General features: G+C 40.2%; 1 protein-coding gene and 1 long non-coding RNA gene across 3 annotated transcripts in view; one reads left to right on the top strand and one right to left on the bottom strand.

The window, feature by feature from the left end:
* Window positions 1–1468, bottom strand: part of LOC144586813 (uncharacterized) — a 26642-nt gene extending 25174 nt beyond the window's left edge. Inside the window, exon 1 of the long non-coding RNA XR_013541858.1 lies at window positions 61–1468. This is a non-coding gene — a long non-coding RNA (uncharacterized LOC144586813). The remainder of the gene's footprint in view (window positions 1–60) is intronic.
* LOC110073477 (uncharacterized) overlaps window positions 1–11044 on the top strand; it is a 13446-nt gene extending 2402 nt beyond the window's left edge. The window contains exons 1-2 of one of the 2 annotated variants that reach the window (XM_020782722.3): window positions 1537–1723; window positions 5377–11044. In XM_020782722.3, coding sequence (XP_020638381.3) covers window positions 5379–6344 — 966 coding nt within the window. In that variant the 5' untranslated portion in view covers window positions 1537–1723; window positions 5377–5378 and the 3' untranslated portion in view covers window positions 6345–11044. Of the gene's footprint in view, window positions 1–1536; window positions 1724–5376 lie in introns of those variants that run through there. The other variant, XM_072990087.2, reaches the window with a different exon arrangement.
* Window positions 11045–13233: the final 2189 nt, after the last annotated feature.

The following is a 13233-nucleotide window of genomic DNA, read 5'->3' on the forward strand; positions in this document are numbered from 1 at the left end:
AGGAGAAGAGCCTCCACTTTAAATTCACCACATACAATAAAATCAAACTTTGTGCCTTACTTTCACTCCTTTCGGACCTCACTCTCCTCTCTGCCAGAGACCTGGGGATGCATAGTACAGTATTTTTATTTTCCTGAGCTCAGTCAATCCAGTTTGAGGTATTCTCACTCACAGGATTGCAGGAAAGTTCACAGGTGGCTTACAGGGGCCTGCCAACATGGCTAGAAAAGTTCAGACCAAGAGCAGGCAAGGCAGGCAGGTGGACACAATCCCACAACAGGTATCATTCCAGTGCCTCAGAGCTGTTTGAGGAGACTAAATGCTGGCACAAGGGCTCGATCTGAGGGGGGGCGGGGTGGAAATCCCACATCTGAAGGCCCCTCTCTGGTTTTGAAGATCTGTTTTCTAATTCGGGTGTCTCTCTCTTAGTTTTGTTGCCAATATGCCAGACAGTCCGGCAGCTGAAAGATACATCAGCTTTGTCAAGTGATAGAGTACTTCCCTGCATCTGAGTGGAGAAGAGGTGGTGTGACAGAGGTCTGCCAGCCAGCCATCGCTCAGCATTGGCTACAGTTGCCTAATGACAGGGTCGGCCCTAAGCACTAAAGATAAGTGCTGAGGCTGGATCCTCCCAGAAATTACATCCTGGGCCTCACCATAATCCCAAATGAAATTATACGGATGAACAATCTTGCACACAGAAAAAGGTCTTCCATATCAGAAATAGTAAAATTATCTTTCTCAAGTACTGTTCCTGGAACATCCCAGCATAGTAAAAGCAAAGCAAAGCAAAGTGTGCTGCTTATATACCGCCCCATAGCACTTCAAGCACTCTCTGGGCAGTTTACAAGTTAATTATGCAGGCTACACATTGCCCCCCCCCCCAGCAAGCTGGGTACTCATTTTACCGACCTCGGAAGGATAGAAGGCTGAGTCAACCTTGAGTCGGCTACCTGGGATTTGAACCCCAGGTCTTGGGCAGAGTTTTGGCTGCAGTGAGCACAGTTTTAACAACTGTGCCACGAGGCTCAGTGTAGCCTAGTAGTCTAGAAAATGAAAATGTTCCCTTCTCTGTCCCAAACAAAAGCCATGAGACTCTGAGGGGATAGCATGCATTTCTGGAGACCTCTTTTCTAGAGATGAGGGACCAGGGACAGAGACTTTGTCACTCTCTATCATCTGAAGGCCAAAAACAGGACACCTATTAATTGTAACATCCACATGTATTTTTTAAATTGCCGCATCCCGGTATCAGCAGGGAGAGCAGCTTGCAGCTTGGTTTAACATGCTGCTAACTGCCACCTACAGATGCAAGCATGAAACATATACAGTCCCTGGGCCTATTGAATTATTTAAAGTATAAAGCATAATGCAATGCTTTTGCTGTGCCAAAGAGAAATGATTCTCTTTGGAGATCATATCCTGGAGATTGTATTAGACTCGTCTCCCCAGTTCCCTGCTTTCAGCCTTTCCAGTAACATGAAGCACTTATCAAATTAGAATTCTTCAGAAACAGAATGGCACAGACCAGTCTATATTTAGCAACAACAACCCCAAAGCAGCTGAATCAGCTGACTGGAAGCTGCTACCCTGATGTGCAGCCTTGGTTTAGATAGCACATATTCAACGCTAGAATCAAGGAGGACAGACAGCACAAGAGAAGAGACGCTGAGCCTGGACGTTTAAGAGCATCTGGGTCATACCCTGAAACAGATCCAGTCAGGTAAGAAAAGCATGGACCTTTGCAAGGGGAAACAAGAAGATGCAGAGACTAGAATCTAAAGCTGAAAGAAAAAGAACAAGATATATGCAGGCATGGCCAGGCCGTGAATGCCAGTTTGGTGTTTGTTATTTCTGTGAATAAGGAAAGAGAAAATCTAAAAGGCTGATAAAGTATCAGAGGAGAGAGGCGACTGGTCAGAGAGGACCTCAGGAGCAACAGTGCCTGTGACACCTTTTTGCCCTCTGATTTTTATGTGTCTGCTCTATTGATTTTAGCAAGGTTACCTGTTTAGAAACTGGATGAAAAGGTCAGCTGTGGCTACAGTTCAATGGTAGGGGAAAGCTGACACAGAGATATGGTGAAGAAGCTTTTGAACAAAGTTTGAATTTATTTCTTTTGCTCCTAGAATCAAGCTACCTCTCTCTCTCTCTCTCTCTGTCTCTCTCTCTCTCATTTTTATGTGTGTCTCTCCCCGAGGTTTCTAGATGGCGTTGCTTTGCAGCTCCTCCTGCCCATTCCCACTGTGTTCCCAATCTCCTGTTGTGTTCCTTCATCTACTCTAAACTACACCTAGATCCTGTCTAACACAGCAGATGAAGGAGAGGGATGAGGGAATGGACTGCAGAGAGAATTGATGTGATAAGGGACAGTAACTGGATTGTAAAGTGTGTTATTTATACATAGAAAGTCCCATTTTCTATTTCCAGGTAGGTAATAATCATCTCTGAAGGGGTGTCATCTTCTGAGATGTGTCTATAAAAATAAATGTAATCTGGTTTAATTCATGAATCATTCAAGGATCGCCTTGAAGAATCTTGGAGGCTGTACCACTAACTTCCTTAAATCTGACATGTTACTGCTATGAAACATCCCGGAAGAAGACACAGAACCCTGAGCAGAGGCCTTACTTTTTAATAAATAACCTTTGTCCTACAGGACAGCAGTAACATGTCAGATTTAAGGAAGTTAGTGGTAACTATTAAAAATTGCACAAATAAAGACAAAGTGTGGTTAATTTTTAAAATGAAAGTCACTTGATTTGGATTGCACTTTTCATCATAAGAGTTTAGCACTTCCATTAAGATATACTGCAAGTCTTCAGTTGTCCAGCTACTCGTTTTATGGTAGGAGGATCTGCTTAAAAATTTCCACTCAAAGTTGGGTTCCCTCTGAGGATGAATGATAGTTTATCATGTAGTTCTGTGACTCAGCCCTGGAGTTTTCAAGGTAGATCTGGTGTACGTGCCGAGTGTAAACAAAACAAAAGCAAAAAAGCAAATGATGTCTATGTAGGTCAGTTGTAGATGTGGACTTCCTTAATAGTCATGCAGTCAAGGATCTTGGAATTGTTGTAGATCACAAGCTAAATATGACCCAACAGTGTCATGTGGCTACAAAAAAGACAAATGCTATTTTAGGCTGCATTAATAGAAGTATAGTTTCCAAATCCCGCAAGGTGCTAGTCCCCCTCTATTCAGCACTGGTTAGGCCTCACCTTGAGTATTATGTCCAGTTCTGGACACCACACTTCAAGAAGGATGCTAACAAATTGGAACAAGTTGAGAGGAGGGCGACGAGGATGATCGGGGGTGGTGGAAACCAAGCCTTATGAGGAAAGGCTGAAAGAATTTGGCATATTTAGCCTTGGGAAAAGAAGACTGAGGGGTGATGTGATGACACTTTTCAAATACTTGAAAGGCTGTCATAGGGCAAAATCTGTTCTCGATCATCCCAGAGTGCAGGACACACAACAATGGGCTCAAGTTAAAGGAAACCAGATTTTGGTTGAGTACCAGGAAAAACTTCCTAACTGTTAGAGCAGCACAACAGTGGAACCAGTTACCTCAGGAGCTGGTGAGTGCTCCAACTCTGGAGGCATTCAAGCAAAACTTAGACAATCACCTGGCATATATGCTTTGATTGTATTACTGCACTGAGCAGGGAGTTGGACTTGATGGCCTTGTAGGCCCCTTCCAACTTCACTTTTCTAAGATTCTATGTGTGCGTACCATGCCTGTACTGGTGAGAGAGAGATATAATTTTAAAAACCTGGATAGGGCATTAAGCAGAATCACGCTGAATCATGGTTTGTCTTAATCCTACATAAGTGTCTGTATTTGTTTCAAGCAAAAAAAAATGTTTTTCCATAAACCGTAGAAATGAAGGTTTAAAAACAAGGTGAGCAGTATTTTTCTCCACTGTAGGTCTGTACACAGTCCTATAGATGCTCACTCTTCATTAAATTCCACTGTGTTTGAAGGGTTGCCGTTTTCAGCCATTTTTGGGGACCACACACACTAGCAGGAACCAGAACCCTGATTTCCGGAAATGTTTCAGTCATCTAATACAAACAGAAATTTAACACCATTTTTTCCCCTTGTTACATGCAATCAGGTAGTTTATGACTTACGGCAACTCTATGAGTTAATAGTAATAATAATGTGCCGTCAAGCCAATTCTGACTTATGGCGATCCTTTTCAGGCTTTTCTAGATTGAGAAGTGGTTTGCCATTCCCTGAGGGTGCCCTGAGACTGCACAGCTTTCCCAAGGCCACACAGGCAGGATCTACTGGGGAATTGAACTCCGCCAGATATCTAAACCACTGAACTATCCAGTGACCTCCAATTAATGACCTCCAAAAGATCCTTTCACTAGCAACCTTGCTCAGGTCTTGCAGACTAAAGCCCATAGTTTCCTTTATCGAAGCAATCCATCTCAGTTGAAGTCCCCATCTTTTCTGACTGACTTTTAACAGTTAACACTACTTTAATTGTTTAACATTTGCCAGCTCCAACTGAACTTTGACTGAATTGTTTTCTTCATTTCATTTAAGGTGAACTAAACATTTTTTAATACTTTTTGCCACCAGTCTCCAAGCCTGGCTCGTTCCCAAGAGATTACCAGGATCACTTTTTTGGTAGAGTTGGAACAGGGGTGTGTGTGGAATTGCTCCCTTTAAAATGTAGGATTTTATTATTGTTTTAAAATGCATTAGAGGCAGAGGTTGGTCTGCATGCTCAGAATTTTCTACTGAGCTGTTTCTGTAATAGCTGAATTTTCTATTTTCCAAAAATTGGGGTATCAGACATATCTTTGTTTCTTGTACTGGTCAGATTTAGGGGTCACTCAAGGTACCATTTGAAACCATTGCATCACCCGTTAGAGCCAGAGGTTGGATGCTCTATTCCCCACTGTGCCTACAAGTAGAGCCAGCCTTGTGGCCTTGGGGCCAGCTGCAGAGTCTCAGGATGCCCAGAAAAAGGGAACGGTAAACTTCTGAGAATTTTTTACCTGGAAAACCCTGCAAAGGGTTGCCATGAGTCAGAACTTATTTGACAGCACATGATTATTATGATCATTCGGAGTTCTCTAACTACCTTCCATCTTCAGTTTCTGAACATGCAGGCACCATGACAGCAACACTGAATCAATCTTCTATTTGTTGTCTATTGTACCTCCTCAGCTTGCTTTTTCTAAAATCTTATCCACTGAACAGATCTGGAGATTTCAAAACTTTCTGTGGCCTTCTAATTAGCCCAATATGGGCTTCAGAATTTGTGATGCTAAGTTGATTATTAGAAACTATGGTGCCCCAGTGACATTTTTGCAATCCATTCACACTCATTAATGATACTGTGCATGCTTCTTACAGAAATGGCTCCTCGGATAAGACTGAACTTAGCTAAGCCTCTTCCAACCATCAGTGAAGCTTTTGAGGAAGTGCTAGAAGACATAACAAGCAACACAAAAAGTTTTGGGAATGTTTATCTGAGTTCGGATTCTTGTTCTGGTGAAGAAAACTACCTTCAATCTGTCTACCAGCAGGCAAGGCCTGCGTTCCTGGTACCACCAGAAAATAAGCATAAAATCCAAGACATCAACAAATCTAGAAAGCTACACAATAATTACAGGGTCTTAAAATTCTCAGAAACACCAAAAATGGTCTCCAGATATACCCTTCCTAACATGCTATTGTTAGAGAGACAGTGCTTCGTTCTTGATTGCATCAAAACTTACTCCAGCTCAAACATGGACCCATTGGATACAGACACTCAGAAAAATCATAGGTGGAGATGTCCTAAGGGCTATGAGAACACTGATAATGATGACGCAAAGCACAACTTTCATGGCATCAGTTTGGGCACACCTCAAGAAAAAGTAATAGAGAAACACGATCTTGTCAGCCTCTTTCCAAGAATTCCCTCCCCGAGACCACCGCCCAAGGAGGATGGTGGCCAAGAGCTAAGAAACCTGAAAAACCAAGACAAGATGCAAACTCTGAAAAGCAATCCAAATCAGAAAGAAAATGAACTCCTTATTGTTAATGGCAAATCCATATGGCTGCATCCACCCAAAGAAGCCGCACTTGGTGCCAAGGTTATGAGATCACAAAGAGGGCAACCAACAGTGAAGACAGCAACCTGTTCTGAAAGAGAGAAGGTAAAATCTTCCATTTATATTCCAGATAGCAAGAGAGAAGCAAGTAGCAGAGAACACCATGTGCAGTTCTTCCATAGTGATCAACCGGCTGCAAATTTGGACTGGCTTTCAGAATACCAAAGTGCATGGAAAGAAGCAAAGATGAGGGCTTGCCTGCTCCCAGCCATTGCCGAATCATGAACTGCCATTTTGTCTGAAGAAAAGGTGGGCAACATTTCCCTTTTCTCAAAGAGCATTCTGTTGGATGACACTCTAGCTCTGCATAGGATGATATTCCAGCTCTACGATGCTATGGTTCTGTGGGTGCGTTATTTTATTTAATGTCCCAGAAGGCTTAATTAGTTGTAATGATGCAAACTGCCATGTGGCAGTGATCCAGAGGCTGCACATTAGTTCAGAGAATCAAGTAAGAAGAACAAATTACAGCATTATATGGAGAACCTACTGCAGGTTCAGATACACTTATGGAATTGTAATAATTGTTGTGCATTTCATAACCCTCTATACCTTTTGACTACACGAAAATAGAGAAGCCATACTGTATATGAAATGCTTTCCACTCTGCAGTAATGGAGTTGCAGGCTCTTCAGAGCCTGGCTGTATATTTTGTCTAGAAACGTGGCTTTTAAATTCCCCGTTGGCCAGTTGCGCACATGCAAAACAGCCATACAACCATTTAAGGAAACTGCAGAGGAAAATTATCTGCTTCTCCCATCACATTATAGGTCTGCTTCAGTTTTGCTATTTTTTAAAAAAATACTGTACTACTATCACGATCACCAAAGGTATATTGCAGAAGAGTCCAGAATCTCAGGCCTAACCACAAGATATGAAAAAAACAAAACAAAAGCCAACCCCACCCTGCTGTTTACTGAAGCCCGTGGCCTGTTTTTCCTCATGGTCCATCTGATGCATTTGGGAAGTCCCCCTCCCACACACGCCTCATATGCATCTATGTAAAGTCAATGGCCTCCTCCATGGTTGCTTCGCCACTCCAGCAGTTAGTATTCAGGCACAGACAGCCGCTGGGTCGCTTGTATCTACTAGCATCCATGAACTAGCCCACCCACCCCCTTTTAAAACTTTCTGATCGAATAGCTGTCCCCATAGTTTATGGCAGCTAATTGCATTCACAAATTACCTGTTTGGTGGTAGTGGTGGTGGTGGTAGGAATTACTTTTCCTTTTGACTTCCTTGATATTTGGATCTGCCGGTAGATCATTGCTGCATATAGGTCGACAGCAGAGTAAATCCAATCTCCCTCACAAACGTGTTTCACACCATCCCTTTGACAAGGGGGGCACCCCACCTGCCAATTCCCAACAAGGAGGAATACCCATCTGTTTCCTAAACAGCAGCCAATAGTCTTTTAGCAGGTTTTTTTTCCCTTTTGTAAATCATATTACATTATTTTAAATTATGTTAAGTTATATCTTCAAACATTGAAATGTCCTTTTTTTAAAAAATTGGTTACATTTTAGTCCAGATACTAAAATAAGCAGTTGGGTGTAATGTATTTTCTTCATTACACTGAAGCAAAAGTACCTAATATTCTTTCAGTTAGAAAGGGAGACTCCTCCCCTCATGGTCCACTGGGGAGAAGCAACAATGGGGTCGCCACTTTTGTATGCAGTTATTGGTGGCAGACAAGACCATTCTGTTGGATACTGAGGTGTTGCATGCTGTGTTTAAATTTAAAATGCTCTGATGATACAAAACTAGTAAGTAGTTCTAGTTTGGAGAAGACAAGCAGACTTATATGGCAGTTACTGCTAATTTTCCCTGATGCAGAATCTGGAGAAAGTTACTTTTCTGGACTCCAACTCTTAGCAATTCTCCACCAAGAAGGCCAGTCTACTGTAAATAAAGAAGGGGGGATACATTTGTGTATGCTTCTGTGGTATACTATTTCTACTTTTGGGGGGAGGTTATGTACATGTAATATGAACTCAAATCTTGCATGTGGCATATCCATTCAATCAAAGAAAAAGTGATGTTTTGTTGGACCTAGTTGGGATACCCATGTTAAGTCTCTCAGTTGCAAAATGCATCTAAGGGGAGCCCCACTGTTACATTTCATACTGGTGAATCTTGCTACATCACCCACATCCTAGAATCCTTAATGTTTAAGAATGACAAATTTGTTTAAGAATGACAAATTTTATGTTGGAAGAGGTGCTCTGAACATGAATCTGCTACATGAACCTCATTCCATGATGAGACATTCTACATGCAGAGAGATTTGTAAAACAACAGTGCAGAGCTGGAAGAAGCCTAATTTCAATCCAAAATTGTTGTTGTTATGTATCACCAAGTCACTTCCCGTTTATGTCAACCCTATGAATGTGTGATCTCCAAGGGCTCCCAACATTAACAATTCTACTCCTTCCTATCAGCTTTCTTCACTGTCCAGCTTTTCCATTCATATATTGTAACTGGGAATACCACATTATGAATTATTTTGGTCTTGGTCTCCAGTGATACATGTTTACACTTGAGAATTTTCTCGAGAACCTTCATAATTCTACTTATATAACTCCCTCGATCCAAAATACAAATCTGTCAGTGCTTTCCACAATTTAGGTACCTGATGGTAGATCATTTCAGACATCAGATGGAGGTGGTGGAGAGGTGACATTTTAAAAATCTCCTTGTGCTTTAGAAACGATATATACATAAACATATGCGTATAAACTCAGAATACCAAGCAATTAGCTTGTGCTGACCTTTCCAGACTGATATGCTAGTTTCCTGTTCCCAGGGCAATGTTTTCAAAAAGAAGAGACCATTCAAAAGTTGTCTTTTATGGGCTGAAGTGACATGATCCATTTTGTGATATGTATCGACTCAGCCCCCATTAGTGGACAAAGCAAAGCAGAAATGCCAGTTTGGGCCCAAAAAATACTGTGTTACAAAACACACAGTTACAACACTCTGTTAATGTCATCACCCAGTTTCTAATGAGCATAAAAAACAAGCAAACAAATCAATGTTGAGTATGTTTGTAGGGTATCAAAAGGATGGTGGTACATGACGTGTGGAGTATTTTGGCATCCTGGTATGCAATCATATACTTTCCATTTGTCTACATGGACTTTCTTAAGTAATGTACTGGGTTGCAGTGCATCAGTCTACCCCAAGTGAATTAGGAGTATGATGTACTCCCAACTTAATACACATAAGTTTGCTAAGAAATAAATCTGTTAGATAAATATGTGTGCTAGCCCTGAAGAATATACTAAGAATAGTAAGGTTTAAAAATATAAATAAGTAAAAAAGCTAATATTAAAAAAACATTAGGAAGAAGCAGTCTATGGGGCAGCAACTGGCAGATCGGTAGGCTCATCAGGGCTTTAAAAAGTGCTTCTCTTGACTTGCAAAGGTCAGTTCAAGCCAATTAAGGCCTCCCCTCTTACAGCCTTAATTCTTTTCTAGCCTACCATGATATCAAGCCCACCCTACTCTTAAGGTCTCATATTTAGCAATCAGTATTGCAAGTCAGTGGGGAGGTACTTACCTACATTTTCGACTCACGACTGAGTGTAAGCATCAAGAAGCACACAGCCTCTATGATTGTCCATGATAATAGATAGGCTTCTTGGCATAGTTTGAAAACAAAGGACAACCGAAGTTCTGTTGCTAAGATCCTCTTCAAGAGTAATGCTGTCATAGAGCCACCTTTTGTCTCCTGCTCCTAATTTTTCCCCTTAAGGGGGTTTCTGTGTTCCGCATTGGTCTCCAAACCACATTATTTAACAGAAGCTGTGCTCACTTACATCAGAATGGATGAGGCATGTGCATCAATCACCCTGTCCACGCCAAACAAATCTGTTTAGTTTTAAACAAAGTTTGAAAAAGTTCCTTTTTTGGACTAAAACTCCCAAAGTTGTCTGGGAGATTCTGGGAATTTGTAAAAAAAGTCACTTTTCCAGATTCCGGTTTGAAATACTAATAGTTTCAGATGTGTTTGGCATCTGGCCTTTTTTTGGTGGCTATTCAAAAAAAAAAAACAAAAACAAAAAAAAAAAACACCTAGCTAGCACTCCCTAGAATTGGTGGAACCAGAGGAAAATGACTGACTTCTCCTGTCATTAGGTTCTCTTCTTTTTACACCTGTAGACCTTCTTTATTGGCTCTGCAGAAGTCCCTTAAGGCAGTCTGTAACCAGAAAATTTGAGTAGGGGAGGCCTTAATCAAAGGATGGTGGCCAGAATAATTAAATGAAAAGTGAGGTGCAAAACATCTAAATACATTACTAAGTATACACCATATTTGATATCAGGGGAAAAAGGATATATACCATATTTTTCCGTGTATAAAATGACACTTTTTACTTAAATAATTAGACAAAAAATTGAGGGTTGTTTTATACACGGAAGGCAGCCGCTTCCCCTGCCTTTTGCAAAGCCACAGGGTAAAGCAGCCATGAAAGGGCTTCAGGATCAAAGGGGTGCAAGTGTGCAAATTTTCATATTTTTTAATTTGGTGGTTAGAAAAGGGGGAGGACGTCTTATAAATGGAAAAATATGGTAGATAGGACAAGCACGGCCTGCATTGGAAAGACAGGACAAAGGGAGAGGAGGTAGAACTGATTGCTGGTTGCACTTCTGTGGGGCCCCATCATGACTAGGGGGCCTGTTCTTGAATCAAGAAAGAAGAGCTCTGAAGATTATTGCCTTTATATTAACATCCTCCCTCCTGCCCCTCTATATGGAAAGATACCGTAATCTTTTTCTTTTAACCATCCATTTGAGCAGCTGTGAAGAGTTGTGCAAGGCCTAGAAACGCTGCCATGTTCTGTACACAAGATTCCTAGTGTGATAATTATATATGTACTGTATGTGATGTGAGAATTAATGGAAATAAACATTTAAAAGATCTTCCTGCTGTGGTGACTGAAGTGCTGTTTTGTCGTAACAAAGTACAGAATGAAAATGGCAGAAAGAAGATCAGATCATGGACCCTACTAGCCAGCATTCTCTTATTTGGTGGAAAATGGAATAATCAGAATTACAGATAGATATTGAAAAATACCTATTTGGTATGGTTAAGAAATATAAAATAAGTGAAATTAATAACCCATTTTAAAGACAATGTTAAACATATGGTATAAATATAGAAAGAGTTTATGTCCATTTCTCTCCACTAGAATTAGTGACTGAATTAGACAATTTTCCTGTCAATATGAAAACGTATGTGGAAATATTTAAAGAAAAAAAGTGATTAGATAGAAAGACTAGTTGTAAAAATTAGATCAAAAGATCAAATGAAACAAATGCTTCAGAATAATATTTCATGCTTGAAAGTATATGCAATTAGAAAGATGGACTAATGAATGGGTAAAGAAATGTAACAAATTTATTTATTTATTTATTAAATTCTATCCCGCCCATCTAGTCGTTTCGACTACTCTGGGCGGCATACACCAAATACCATAAAGACAATTAAAATAATTGTACAAAGATAGAGAATACACAAAGTATAAACAATTTATGTTATCATATGAATATTTTCAGATGACTGATTCAGTAAAGGGTACAGTGAGTAAAATTTATGGATTCATGCTTGACTTAGAAGAGGAAGAAAGTGAGAAAGAAGGATTGAGGTTAGTGTGGGAACAAGACTTTGGAAAAAGAATAAATGAGGAAGAATGGAGGAAGATGTGGAAAATGAGGGTTTTAAGATTAGTGTCAATGAGAATAAGAGAATTTTTTTAAAAAAAATTGGCTTAAGATGATACTTAACACCAACAAAATTAAATAAAATAAACACTAGTTATCTGAATGTCTGTTGGAAATGTGAGAAGGAAATTGGTACATACTTTCATACGTGGTTAGAATGTGAAAAGTACAAATATTTTGGAAATTAATCTTTAAAGAATTAAATGACATATGTGAAAAAGATATAGAATTTAATCCTGAGATCAGATCGCTTTGTTGTCAATATTTTAGAATGTAGAATATGATAAGATGACTAAAGAATTGATTACCAATTTATTAACAGCAGCTAGATAATAGCAAGGCAATGGAAATCAAAATTTGAATTTCGAATGGACAAATGGTAGAATGAAATATCGAATATAGCTATAAACGATGAATTAACTTGTAATGTTAAGGTTAAGAGAGTTGAAAAAGAATACTTTTTATGATATATGGGGTGGATTTTTGGAATATGTGTTAACAAGAGGAAAAGGGAAAGCTCCAATTCAAGAATTAATGCAGTTCTGGAGAAGAGGACAATAAAAGAAAAATATCGCAAGAGGTCCCGTCTATGGTGGTGGGAAACACAGTCAATTTGTATTTTGGTTTATGTATTTTATGTTTATGTTTAAAGGTAAAGGTAAAGGTTCCCCTTGACCATTTTTGTCCAGTCGTGTTCGACTCTAGGGGGCGGTGCTCATCCCCATTTCCAAACCATAGAGCCAGCGTTTGTCCGAAGACAATCTTCCGTGGTCACATGGCCAGTGCGACTTAGACACGGAACACTGTTACCTTCCCACCGAATTGGTCCCTATTTATCTACTTTCATTTGCATGCTTTCGAACTGCTAGGTTGGCGGGAGCTGGGACAAGCGACAGGCGCTCACTCCGTTGCGTGGATTCGATCTTACGACTGCTTGGTCTTCTGACCCTGCAGCACAGGCTTCTGTGGTTTAGCCCGCAGCGCCACCATGTCCCTTAATAATAAAAAAGAATGGTGACATTACTACTCTAAACAAATCTGAATCCTGTTTGTTAGCCAGCACTTTGAAAAACAATTGTGGACAAGCGATTCTGGACGGCAACTTCAAGAACCCTCCTGAAAGCATGGCAAGCAGCTGTGCTGGCTTTTCCTTTTTTGCTTGATTGACACCAAAAGACAAATTCTTTCTGCATCACTGTTCAGACTCCTGTAATTGGATGTAGAATCATCATAGTAGCAAGTAGGTTTTTCTCTGACTAAAATGATAGAAACTATCAAAACTAAAGCTCTTATTCTCTTTCCCTCCTCATCTTCTACTTATAAAAATATCTGAGGGATATCTTTCACAGTCCAAGACTTCCAAACTCTGTAAACATAACCCCAATCTT

The sequence above is a fragment of the Pogona vitticeps genome, chromosome 2, assembly GCF_051106095.1.
Source record: "Pogona vitticeps strain Pit_001003342236 chromosome 2, PviZW2.1, whole genome shotgun sequence".
Lineage (NCBI taxonomy): Eukaryota > Metazoa > Chordata > Lepidosauria > Squamata > Agamidae > Pogona > Pogona vitticeps.